Source organism: Nelumbo lutea, chromosome 1 (genome assembly GCF_056320005.1).
Source record: "Nelumbo lutea isolate HS-2025 chromosome 1, American lotus-T2T, whole genome shotgun sequence".
NCBI lineage: Eukaryota > Viridiplantae > Streptophyta > Magnoliopsida > Proteales > Nelumbonaceae > Nelumbo > Nelumbo lutea.
This window is the reverse complement of record NC_142684.1, coordinates 14892648-14906580: the sequence shown is the minus strand read 5'-3', so window position 1 is coordinate 14906580 and position 13933 is coordinate 14892648. Positions and strand designations below refer to the sequence as shown.

The window sequence follows — 13933 nt, the reverse complement described above, 5'->3', positions numbered from 1 at the left end:
ATCCATGGGGCATACCGCTTTTTCTATGGAACTTGCCGCCCTGAAGCCTTCACTCACGAGAAAGCTAAACGAAGATGGATCAAGTCCCATTCACATTGCTTCCCGGAACGGGAATATTGATATTGTGAAGGGACTGTTGAGAGTAGATGGTGAGCTCTGCCAAGTTAAGGGCAAAGGGATGATGACTCCCCTTCACTGTGCAGCCAGCGCAGGAAGCGTCCCCGTTTTGGGCGAATTTCCAAGTGCATGCCCAGAAAGTATCGCAGACTTGACAGTTTACGACAAGACTGCTCTTCACCTTGCCTTAGAAAACAACCAATTTGATGCCTTTAAGTTTTAAACGTCGCAACAGGGAGGAGATCTTAAGTTGGAAGGACAGCGACGGGAACACTGTTTTACACATATCAACCTCGAGAAGACAAACCCCGGTAAAATCCGTAAAATTTACGCTGTGTTAAGTGTGGTCTTTGTTTTGATACCATCTCAAAAGAACCATTCAACCTAAAAAGATTAAATTGTTAAATGAGGTTCTTGAATAGACTTTATTCTCTAACATAGTTTTCGATTCTTGGCTGCAATAACCGTATGCCAGGTCTTGATGAATAGTCCATTATGGCCGGTGTTGCTCCCAGAATGGGATGTTGTTTAAAGACCAGTTCTATAAATGCATGCTTACATTTGGCTGTGCAGATGGTAGAATATTTGCTTGACAACATTGAGAAGGCGGATGTCAATGCCGTGAATGGAGAGGGTCTTACTGCCCTAGGGGTTTTGCTGAGATCACAAAGACAACCGGACGATGCAGTAATAGAAAATACTCTTCGCCGTCGTCGAGCCTGTGATATTGGATCTGTTATGGTCACACCATCCGGCAATGCATTGCTGCGCAGTCATAGGCAACAGCACGCACAGCAGGCCGCAAAGCAACAGGCACCGCACGACAGCGGTGCGCACAGCACGCACCGCCAGGCAGCAGCGCGCACCGCACGACAGCACGCACCGCGCACCCACCTGGCACCGCACGACAGCGGCACCATGGTGCGCAACACACACCGCCAGGCAGCAGCACGCACCTCACGCACTGCACGGCAGCACGCACCATGCACACGCCCGGCACTGCACGGCAGCAGAACCATGAGCCGCGCACATGCACTGCGCGGCAGCAGCACTGCGCGCATGCACCGCGTGGCAGCGGCACCATGAGCCGCGCGCACGCACCCGGCAGCAGCAGCAGAGTGGGGCCCACACGATAGTTCATAGGGGTGGGCCCACCGTTATCTGGACATGTCAAGCCAACTCGCCACCAGCTTACCTTATCCTTATCCCTATCCCTTATCTTATCCTATCCCTTATCCTTGTCTTATTTTATCCTCTTAAGTAGGAGTTGTGTTACCATTAGGAGTAGGTAATTAGGAGTTTTAGTTTAAGTTGGATTACCCTAGCCTAGCCGAATCCGACAAGGAGTTCTCTTCTGTAATCTCCTATTTAAGGAGCTACGAATTGAAATAAAGCATTCAGTTTTTCCAGTCAAGAAAAGAGTGAGGAGAGTTCGGGTGGTCTCTTGGACAAATCACCCATTCAGTTTCCGCAATAGGGTCTGCACGCAAGGGGAAGCAGGGCTTCCCACCGTGGACTGACCCGTGATGGGATCCTACGTGAGGGACCGTAACAAATTGGTATCAGAGCCAAACGTCACGGGCGATATGGAGCAGCTATCATCCAAGGTCAACGAACTGGAACATAGGTTAGCAGAAACCAGCATGGAGGTTCGTGAAGTCACGGAAGATGTCCGGGAGATGTGACGCCTGCTGGAAGCATTCATCTCCAACAAAGAAGGGAGTTATGAGGGAATCGCCAACACAAACAGGCGCCGTCCGAACTGGACAGAGGCATCCAACAAACAGCAGATCGTTGCCCCTACAGCCATAGTTATTTCGAAGGATCAGCGCACGGAGGATGAAACTGTAAAGTCTCCTCTTTTGGTCGAGGACAATGCCATGAACATTATATTGGTACCTACAGAATGAGCTCCTTTACCGAAGACAGGTGGACTTAGCGATGTTGCTGGGGCTTTACCGAAGGCCTTGGCCCGGCGTGGACATAGAGCTATGGTCGCAGAACCACAGTATGGTAACTATGCAGAAATCCAAGAAACAGGAACGCGCAAGAGATGTAAGGTGGATGGGCAGGAGATGGAGGTAACTTTCTCTCGAACTTATATTGATGGCATGAATTTTGTGATCATGGACAGCCCTATGTCCCGCAATATTGAGAAAAATATATATGGGGGAAGCCGAGGGGATATTTTTAAACGCATGGTTCTTTTCTGTAAGACTACTCTTGAGGTTCTCCTCTGTGAGTATACCCGATGCGTCCCCGTGATCCACAACATAGCACATCGGGGCCGTGGTCCAGTACGCGATTTTAGTTATGTTGGTCTTCCACAAACTACTTCAAACTATATGACCCAGGAGGCGGGGAACACTTCAACGTCCTTGCGGCTGGACTGAGTGCAGCAGATCGTGTAGTCACTGTAAGCCATGGTTACGCTTGGGAGCTGGAAACTAAAGAAGGTGGCTGGGGTTTGCATCAAATAATCCAGCTTTATGCACTGAGATACGGGGCAGTCCCTATTGTTCATACTGTTGGGGGACTAAGAAATAGTGTGCAGCCGTTTGATCCATTCGCAGAGTCCCAAGCCATGTATCCGGAATACGAGCTTGAGGACAAGCTCGTAGTCTGGGAGGGGTGTAATGTTATGGTCACACCATCCGGCAGCGCACTGCGGCGCAGTCATAGGCAGCAGCACGCACAACAGGCCGCACAGCAGCAGGCACCGCCTGGAAGCGCCGCACAGCAGCACGCACCGCTGATAGCGCGCAGCACGCACTGCATGCATCGCACCGCACAGCAGCACGCACCGCGCACCCACCTGGCACCGCACGACAGTGGCACCATGGCGCGCAGCATGCACCGCTAGGTAGCAGCGCACACCGCACACACTGCACGGCAGCACGCACCGTGCACACGCCCGGCACCGCACGGCTGCGGAACCATGAGCCGCGCGCATACACTGCGCGGAAGCAGCACTGCGCGCACGCACCGCGCGGTAGCGACACCATGAGCCGCGCGCACGCACCCGGCAACAGCAATAGAGCGGGGCCCACACGACAGTTCATAGGGGTGGGGCCACCCTTATCTGGACACGTCAAGCCAACTCGCCGCCAGCTTACCTTATCCTTATCTTATCCCTATCCCTTATCTTATCCTATCCCTTATCCTTGTCTTATTTTATCCTCTTAAGTAGGAGTTGTGTTACCATTAGGAGTAGGTAATTAGGAGTTTTAGTTTAAGTTGGATTACCCTAGCTTAGCCGAATCCAACAAAGAGTTCTCTTCTGTAATCTCCTATTTAAGGAGCTACGAATTAAAATAAAGCATTCAGTTTTTTCTATCAAGAAAAGAGTGAGGAGAGTTCGGGTGGTCTCTTGGACAAATCACCCATTCAGTTTCCGCAATAAGGTCTGCAAGCAAAGGAAGGCACAAGAGGAAATAGGGCTTCGCACCGTAGACCGACCCATGACAGGATCCTACGCGAGGGACCATAACAGAATCTTCCCAGCCACAACCACCTACAAGTGATGAGGTCCTCGAAAGTATCCCCAAGGGCATTCGATCAAGCTGGACAGATTACTTCAAATTCCAGCCAGGCAAAGAAGCTCCAAGCGATGTCCGGAATGCACTGTTGGTGATTGTTGCTTTGATTACTGTAGCAACTTTTCAAGCTGGAATCACTCCTCCTGGTGGCCTTTGGCAGGAAGATTCGTCCAATCCCAACGACTCCAGTACGGTATACCTAGAGAGACCATATACCGCTGGTTACTAAAGATCGCCAAATGTTCTATTACTTCGTGGGATGCAACACAATTGGATTTTTATCGTCTTTGCTCATGCTCTTTCACCTTACAAAAGAATTCCCTGCACGTACAGAACTCGTAATCGCCATGTTTGCGATGATGCTCACTTATTCTGGATCAATATCTTTCATCGGGCCTTCTAGTCCGGGGGGCTATATAACTAACCTAATTGTGAGCCTCGCTGTACTGTTCACTTACTACATCTTTGTATATTATATTAAGATAAATAAAAGGTGGAAATAGCTGAAGGTTTCTGGACATGTTTTATAAATGAGGATAGGAATTGTAATTTTAATATTATTATTAATTTCCTTTTCACAAAGAAAATTAATAGTATCAAATTTCTCATTTTAATTTCATATTCAGAGGTACTAATTCTCATTTTCTATGATTAAATTTCATATTTAAATTATCATTGTTTTTCAATATTAACTTTCATTATTTAAATCTAGGGAATAAATAGGAAGTCGGAGCACTGTTTATGTTATATTGTATTAAAGTGTGGTGGTAAAAAATTAAAGGAAATATAAAAAATCTGTGGACGTTTTTCTCCATTTTTGACTTACTAGTAAAAGTGTACATGTGTTGCTCGTGGCAATATAAAATGATGATGATGATAATAGTCAGGAACCAAATGAACTTATTGATGTAACCGGTTTTGGTCAAATACCAATTTTTTGTGATGTATCATTTTTTTTTTGGCTAAGTATCTCATCATCTGACTTGCTCCTAAGTGAGGATGGTAGAGCTCCCTAGTGGCGAACTGCTTGGGGGAGAGCTATACCGAGCTCCCTGATGGTGAACTGCCTGGGGGAGAGCTATGCCGAGCTCCCTGATGGCGAACTGCCTGGGGGAGAGCTATGCCGAGCTCCCTGGTGACGAATTGCCTGGGAGAGATCTGTGCCGAGCTCCCTGGTGGTGAACTGCCTAGGGGAAAGCTATGCCGAGCTCCCTGGTGATGAGCTACCTTGGTGGGTCAGAGACGGGGATTGACGGGTGATTTGGGGGTTAGGATCGAAGATTCCTCGCCCCGAACTCTCCCCGTTGCCCTTTCTAGTATAGATTACCAAGTGTTTCATATTACACTAAGTCCCAAGACTACCCACTAATATAAAAGATAAAGCGTTAAAAGAAAATTATCAAATTACCAATCATACTTTTCAAACAGATTGCAAATGGAGCAATCACATCATTTATATGAAAATTTCTATCACTTCACTAATACAGGTTGCAAGAAGTCACATCGAATAGCTACTCTTTTAGTTGCCACCGCTGGTACCACCGATTTAGTCTTCTATTCTTCTTTGTTCTACACACTTTTTATTATTTTTTTGATTCTTTTTTTATATTGGAAGTATTTCTTTCTGTAATTTATCGTTTTTGATTGAAATATATAATTTTTGGAAAGATTTATCATTTTATGTACTTTATGCAATTTCTACTTTTTTGATATTTGAATTTTATAATTTTCCTTGTATTTTGCAATTTTTCTTTTTTTCTGCGATAATTTCTTTTTTCTTTGCAAATTTATGTCAATTTTTTTCTTTCTATTATTTTTTTGCATATTTTGCATTTTCTATTATTTTACATTGGTTAATGGGTCATATGGGTGGGTGAAGGTCAAGGTGGTGGGTTCTGACCCACTAATACCCAAAGGTAAGCTTCAACAATCTGATGATTGAGAGACTCAGTTTGCTCGTCTAAACAAGTCCCACCTTAACTTCCACAAGGCACTCTTGAACACAAATAGTCTCAATTTAACACAATATATGCTTCCAAGCATCTCGTGGAGTTTAAACACCCCTCCATGAAGTCTTAAGTTAAATCTTTGGTTTGAGTAAGGATGTACTAGACGAATAAATTAAGCGGCCATACTTTACTTGAGCAAGCAGTCAATAATCACCATGATAACAGGTTTTCTACTAACTAGAGGAATCAACAAAATCCATAGAAATATCATATTATAGCTGCTCTGGCGCAAATAGTCTCACTTTATAACTCACAGTTTTCCAGAAATAATTTGCAAAGATTTATCTCTCTCTAGTTTCAAAAGTTCGATCGACTTTCATCGAATGATTCAAGATATTCCTCCATTAACCCGACGAGTAGGCGTTGAATCCTAAAAATGGAAGAACCAAGACTCTTCTGTTGTCTATAATTTAGTAAAATGTACAAGATTATTTATTTTCAGGTGAGATGCCTTCAAGATGACGATGCGTTCTGAAAATCAAGTAGGATTTGAAGGAAGCCCTAGATAGCTTGCTTCAATTAAGGGAGAGTTTCACAAGCCATCGATCACATCCCATTTCTTCCCCAACCTTACAATTTTAGTGGTTTATTTGAAAATTTAAAGAGTGTAATAAAGGGTAAAATGTCTTTTGGTGTATTTTTTCAAATATAATGGCACGTCGTTCTAATAGGGGAGGTTTTAGGGTGGTTTAAGTCTTTTCCTTACCCTTATTGATAAAACTATTACATTTATTGGCAATTATTGTACAGACGGTTGGTGGTGTCACCCACTACTGCCATGAGTTTTTCTGTTGCGTTTATAGCACACATAACCTCTACTTCATTATTCTTGCTTTCATCTTCTTAAATTGTTTTAATGAGGTTAAATTCCTCTTGTGTTAAGCTAACTAGGCAACAAATGTTCCCAATGTGCAATTGGATTGTGCTCTCGAGCTTGCATTGTCTGTCCCCTAGGGACACGAAATTTTCTGTCCCGACCAAATTTGAAACTGATTGAAGAAAATCCTCTAACGGCAAGATGGACACCAAAAGTTCTGAAAAACAATTATGTAAGGCCATATTCCTCTCCACTGCAAGCTGCTCTCTTTCCCTCCCTTCCCACCGCCCCCCAACACCCTCATCGACATCAATAGCATGAGAAACCCCTTCACGACTGCCATCTTGCCGTAAAAACCCCGCAACCGTCTGCCATCTTGCGGTTGAAACTTGTCAACTGAGCTGGGTCCCAGAGTACAAGATGACCCTGTAACCTGAGCTTCACTACTGCTGCCATCTTGCCGTTGAAACTTGTCAATTGAGCCGAGTCACAGAGTAAAAGACAACCTTGCAAACTGAGCTCCATCGTCGCTGCCAAATTGCCGTTGAAACTTGTCAACTAAGTCAGGTCTCAGAGTAAAAGGCGACCCTGCAAATCAAGCTCCATTATCGTTGCTGATGGAGGGTGATTTGGCCCAACCTTATAGTACGGGGACACGTGGATATGACCTGGCATAACCGACAATTCAGCATAATAGTCTGGTCATAACTTGGCATAACGGACTCGTCGGAGCCCAGCCTGACAGCTCGGCAGACAAGACAACTCGCTGGGAAATAACACCCAGTTCACCCTTATTATCTCTAAGGGTGGAGCGGACCGAGCTCCTCCCGTCAGGCCCCGAACTCTTCCTAAAAAGGGAACACCCCGACCTACGGATAAGAATCCCGAAGTAGAGGTACTTCGGGTCAGCACCATCAACTCGTGTCCATATTCACCTGAGGCCCGCCTCAAGCGTAAGCACCTTGGCGCACCCCCAGCACCACGGAGTACGGTAGTTCGGCCCAAGGTAGCTCGGTAAAGGCAGCTCGGCAACTTACAGGAAAGACCTGTCTGGCCAGTACCCGTCGAGTCTAGAGGTTGTGCCCACAATTCTCGTCAGGCGACGTCGTGCCTGCCACCTCTGAAAGGTGTCTCGCGCCTGACTGGTCCATACCCTGCAGCAACTACCTGCGCCCACCACCTCAGCTCTAGCAATAACGGCCACGCCCACCACCTCACCTGACTTGAGAGAACTCCGCTATAAAAGGACCCCGACCCTCAATGGGCGAAGGTAACTTGAACAGTGATTTTTGCGTTATACTCTCACTCTTAGCTCTCTTTGCTCTCTTTGCGCTCTCTTCAGAGACAAACTTAAGCATCGGACTGTTCCCGCCGGACAAGTTCCTCGGGAATCCTTCACTCTCTTCTCCGTCTTAGGTACCGTCCGTCGCCAACTAGGAGCCAAGTCACCGCCAACTAGGAGTGACCGGATCGTGCATCATCACTTGGTGTCGTCTGTGGTAATCACTTCAAGAAGCCTTCCTTTGCTCAACTCTGCAACTCTGCAACTTTTGAAACCACTCATGGCTTCCTCCAGCAACGCTGGACGAAGTGTTGACTGGAACACCGCCGAAGAACAATTTCAACTCCCCTCTACATCGGTCAGTTTACCGTGCCCCTCACCGCAGATGGAGTTCCCACCTTGAGCGTACCTCAGTGCATAGCACCAGTGATTGCTCCACTCCCTTCGCCGATAGAGGCAACCTTCGCAGAGCCTTCCTTCCCCCCAGCGGCTGGAACAAAACAGCTCGAAGATCTGATGAGCTGTATGCGGGCCATACAGGCTCAGGTGCAACAAGTCCAGCAGCTCCAGCTGTATCAGCAGCAGGCTCTACACCATGTCTATCAGCAACAATATCAGCAACAGTTCCCCTTGTTGCCTCTGAACCAACCCCAGATTCCTCCTCATCACCCAGCCTCACAATAGACCAAACCTCGCCGCCAGAGTGAACGCCTCTCCCACCGAGGAGAGACCTCCTGGGCTCAGAACCCTTTGGGGAGCCAAGTCTTGTCCCACGGCCTTCTCAGCCAGTCAGGCCGTCATCACCTAGGCCTTCTCAGTTCGAGCTCCCACTCGCTCAGAATCAGTTCGAGGTTCTGGCCACTGACTCCAGGCAGGACCCCTCAGTCCGCAGCCAGCAGCCGTCCGAGCCCCTCCCTAGGCCTACCGAGCTCGGCCACACAGAAGTGAGTAGCACTAATGCCGAGCCGGCAAAGAAGCAGCGGAGACGCCGTCGAGCTCGCCAAACTGCCACGCATAGCATGCATGAGCTCAGAACTAAGGGAGAAGTAAGCTCGGATGAGGTAAAAGCCACTCCACTCCTCTCAGTCCTGTCTCCCCTGTCTTCAGAGCTCCTTGCGGTTCCCATGCCAAAAGACTTCAAGCTTCCTCCCCTGGATAAGTATGACGGATCCTTCGATCCGAATGACCACGTTGACGCCTTCCAATCCCAGATGCACATAGCAAGAGCCAGTGAATCCTGCATGTGCGTGGCCTTCTTCACTACCTTCAAAGGGGTGGCCCGAACGTGGTACCAGAACCTTCCGCCCAGATCGATAAAGAGTTGGGCACAGTTCGTCCAGGTCTTCACCTCCCATTTTGTCACCAGCAGACGCTGCCCAAGAATGCAAGAGAGACTCTTTGGCATAGTCCAGAGAGAAAGGGAGTCCATCAGAAGCTACATCAAGCGGTTCAACGACGCTTGTTTACAGATACCTAACCTGGACCCTATAGTTCGGCTCACTGCGGCCTAGCGAGACATCACCCACAAGGAGTTCAAGTGGCACATGGTTGTCAACCGGCCGAAGACCGTGACCGAGTTCCTTAAACTTGCATATCAGTTTATAGGAACGGAGGAGGAGATCAACCAGAAGGGCAAGCAGGCCCCTGAGAAAAGGAAGAGGGAAGGTGAGACCTCGCACCAAGGAGACAGCAAGAAGAAAAAGGACCCAGCTCGGGGGGCAAGACCAAGTCAGCCTGCCCAAACTCTAGCGGCAAACAGGACAAACTACACTTCACTAAACGCGAGGCGGGCCGAGATCCTTATGGCAATCAAGGACACCCCGTATGTGAAGTGGCCACCCTTCTTGAGAGGGGACCCTAATGTAAGGTATAAAAATTTGTATTGGAGTTTTTCACAAATATCATGGTCATAGCACCGAAAACTGTAAGAACCTCCGCGATGAGATAGAGGAGCTCATCCGTCGTGGATACCTAAGAAATTTTGTACAAAATAATAATGATAATAAGGCATGCCGGCAAGGGGGGCAGAGCAGAGATGCCCCTGAGTCCAGCAACAGACAGGCAGAGCAGCCGCAGAGGTAGCCCCTGGAAGAGAGACCAGTTCGGGGGACTGTCCACGTGATCGTTGGAGACTCAAGCGTCGTGGGCTGCAGCTCGACAGCAGCTCGAACATCAGCTCGCGAGGTCACCAGGGAAGAGGAGAACCCCCTGAAGTGGCTAAGGACAAAAGACCCGATCTTCTTCACAGAAGACGATGCACTCGGGGTCCACTACCCCCACGACGATGCGCTCATTATAAAAATGAAGATCAACGACTTTGAATCCAGGCGCGTCCTTGTCGACTCTGGCAGTTCGGCAGACATCCTCTTCAAAGCGGCATTTGACAAACTCCAGCTCCAAGAAAGCAACCTGAAGCTCGCAAACACTCCCTTGGTAGGCTTCCGTGGAGAGGAAGTCAGGCCCCTCAGAAGAATCACCTTACCCGTGGAGGTCGGTGCCTAGCCTAGCGTAGTAAGGCTCAACCACGATTTCTTGGTGGTCGCGACTCCCTCCCCGTACAATGCCATAGTAGGTCGGCCCATCACCCACACCCTACGTGCGGTGGTCTCCACCTACTATCTGGCGATGAAATTCCCTACGGACTTTGGAGTTGGGGTGGCGCGAGGCAACCAGCTTGAATCCCGCAAGTGCTACGTCGCCGCCCTCAAGGGAAAGGCCAAGGTGGTAAACGACATTGAGCTGGAGCGACCTGCGGAACAGTGCGAGGAGCGAGTTGCACCCACAGAGGAAGTTGTTTCCATCTTGGCATCAGCAGAGGACCCAGCTTGGACACTTTAGATCAGCGCTTCCATTGAGGAACCTCTGCGATCCCAACTGGTAAGCTTCTTACTCGAAAATTTAGATGTTTTTGCATGGTCTGTGGCAGAAATGCCTGGCATAGACCCTGACATCATAACTCACATGCTTAATGCTAATCTTGTAGTTAGGCCCATTAGACAGAAGAAACTCAACCTAGCCCCAGAGCGATGGAGGGCAGTCGACGAGGAGGTTGGGAAGCTCCTCACAGCCGATTTTACCAGGGTAGTCCATTACCTGAGTTGGGTGGCCAACCCCGTTTTGGTAAAAAAGGCTAACGCTAAATGGCGCATGTGCGTCGACTACACCGACCTGAACTGAGCTTGCCTAAAGGACTGCTTACCACTCCCCAGGATCAACAATCTAGTGGACGCGACCTCAGAGCATGAATTGCTGAGTTTTCTAAACGCCTATTCGGGCTACAACTAGATCAGGATGAACCCAGCAGATGAAGAAAAGACCGCCTTCATAACCGAGCTTGGCCTGTACTATTACAAGGTCTTGCCCTTTGGACTAAAAAATGCCAGGGCAACCTTTCAAAGACTTGTAAATAAATTATTTGAGCCCTTGATCGGCAGAAAAATAGAGTGTTATGTAGACGACATGGTCGTCAAAACCCAACTTTCACATGAATTAATGCAAGACTTGCATTCTGTTTTTCAAATTTTGCGTAAGTTTAATATGAAATTAAATCCACACAAGTGTGTCTTCGGTGTCACATCGGGAAAGTTCGTATGGTACATCGTCAATCGGCGCGGTATTGAGGCTAACTCGGATAAAATTAAGGCCATCCTAGACATGGGACCACCCCGAAAACCGAAGGAGGTTCAGAGGCTGAATGGCCAAATAGCCGCCCTGAGCCGCTTCATGTCCAAGTTAGCAGATTGCTGCCTACCTTTCTTCAAGGCAATCAAAAGCAAAGGTTTTGAATGGACCGAAGAGTGCCAGCTTGCGTTTGATAAGCTCAAAAAGTACCTCGCTAGTGTACCGATCCTAACCTAACCCATGGAGGGCGATGTTTTAGAGCTGTACCTCTCGGCAAGCGATGAGGTGGTCAGCTCAGTACTGATAAAAGAAGTAGGTCGGGTCCAACGACCTATCTACTATGTTAGCAAGGTGTTGCAGGGAGCAAAAGCGAGATACCTAGAGATAGAAAAGCTAGCCTATGCACTAGTTATAGCAGCCCGGAAACTCCGCCCATACTTCCAAGCTCACACTATCGTCGTCCTTACCAACAAGCCTCTGAGAAAAGTTCTGCTCAAGCCCGAGGTCTCGGGTAGGCTGACGAAGTGGGCCATCGAGCTCAGCGAGTACGACCTCCAATACAAACCGTGAACTGCTATCAAGGCCCAAGCCTTGGCAGACTTCGTCGCGAATGCACGTTTAGCTCCGAAGGGTTGTCTTTAACTATAGGAACAGGCTCAGTTGCAGCTCAACGCCAAGATGGCAGAGGCGATGGAGCTCGGTTGTAGGGTTGTCTTTAACTATGGCAAGCGGCTCAGTTGCACGGTTTCAACGGCAAAATGGAAAAGGGCAATGGAGCTCGGATTGCAGGGTCATCTTTTACTCCGAGAATTGGCTCAGTTGACAAGTTTCAACGGCAAGATGGCAGTGGCAGTGGAGCTCGGTTTGGAAGGTCTTCTTTTACTCTGGGACCTAGCTCAGTTTACAAGTTTCATCGGCAAAATGGAAGCAGCAATGGAGCTCGATTTGCAAGGTCATCTTTTACTCTAGGACCCGACTCAGTTGACAAGTTTCAATGGCAAGATGTCAGCGGCGGTGGAGCTCGGGTTACAGGGTCATCTTTTACTCTGGGACCCAGCTTAGTTGGCAAGTTTCAACAGAAAAACGGCAGATGGTTGTAGGGCTTTTATGGCAAGATGGCAATGGTGAAGGGGTTTGATATCGGTGAGGGTGATGGGGATTGAGGGCGGTGGGGAGGGAGGGGAAGAGAGCAGCACGCAGTGGAGAGGATATTTGGCTTCATATAGTTGTTTTTCATAACTTTTGGCGTCCATCTTACCGTTAGAGGGTTTTTTTTCCTCAGTTTCAAATTCGGGTGTGAAGGCGACGTATTACAATTAGATTGGTCGGGACAGAAAATTTTCTGTCCCGTTGGGACAGACGATGCGAGCTCTGTGCTCTTAGAGTGTTCACTTGGTTCTACTTTCTAGGAAATTTCACATCGGTGAGCTAGTGGTCCATTTAGTCGTTCATGCTCCCTATCCACGCCAAGTAATTAGCTGTAGCACTTACTATGCAAAAGGTCACCCTCATGGGAGGCCTCAATTGACAATTGATCTGACTAAGAAGATTTAGAGACACAAGAAAATAAAAGAGGAAGTAGACAAATCTAAATCAAATATTCTGCCATCTAATAACTAATTATTTTGATTGGAAGATATTATACTAGTTTTTAGAGATGGTTAGGTACAAGTCCACAGAAATGTGGAATGGAGTCCTATTATCAATTTATCACCAACATTGAAAAGTTAGTATATTGATACAAAAAAAAAAACGTTGTCACAAAGATACAATGGGTAGGGAAGATGGACCAAAACTTTGGGGCTTACAAAGATACAAGAGTAGCCCACTAATCAAGCCCATAACAGCTTTTAAAAACACCAATAAAAAAACTAATTGCAAACAGGATTTGATTCAAGTTTCCGGCTACAGTATTATAAATTATATTAGATTTTAATATATTCAAATTATATAATTGTATTCTTTTATAATATATATTTTTATTTTAATTTCAATTTCTTTATAAGGCACCTATATACAAAAGTTACCCAAAATAATCTCCATTCCTTGCGTGCAACTTCCATATGCAGAGATGAGCTTCTTGATTTCCTTTCCATATGTCCTCTCCTCCCTTGCTTCTTCAGTTCTTATGGTTGGTGGGGCGTTTAGAAAGATTGCCAAGCTGGATTACTATTCGCTCCATAGCCTAGTCTACATATAGGTTAATTTGCAGTCTTCTATGTTAAGAGATGATCCCATTAGAGTGCTTCAGTCACTGCCTAATCTAATGAAGCTCTTTCTCAGTCGAACATATGATGCAGAGAGGAGCTGTATTTTGAGGCAGATGGGCTTAGAAAACTGAAGGAACTAGACGTTTGCGACTTTGACAGATTGAATGTTGTGACGGTAGTGAAAGGTGCAATGCCTGTCCTTGAAGAGCTAGTAATTCGGTCTTGTGGGCAATTAATTCTGCCTCTAGGAATTGAATATCTCACAAATCTAAAAGATCTTAACTTGATTGACAAGCCCGAGCAGTTGGAGAGAATGGTTCTATATCCGGATGAAGCTG

General features: G+C 47.1%; 1 protein-coding gene across 1 annotated transcript; it reads left to right on the top strand.

The window, feature by feature from the left end:
- The first annotated feature begins 4 nt into the window (after window positions 1–4).
- Window positions 5–340, top strand: LOC148873633 (uncharacterized). The gene has a single exon (XM_088986629.1). It carries the CDS (start codon window positions 5–7, stop codon window positions 338–340), a length of 336 nt encoding a protein of 111 aa, XP_088842755.1.
- Window positions 341–13933: the final 13593 nt, after the last annotated feature.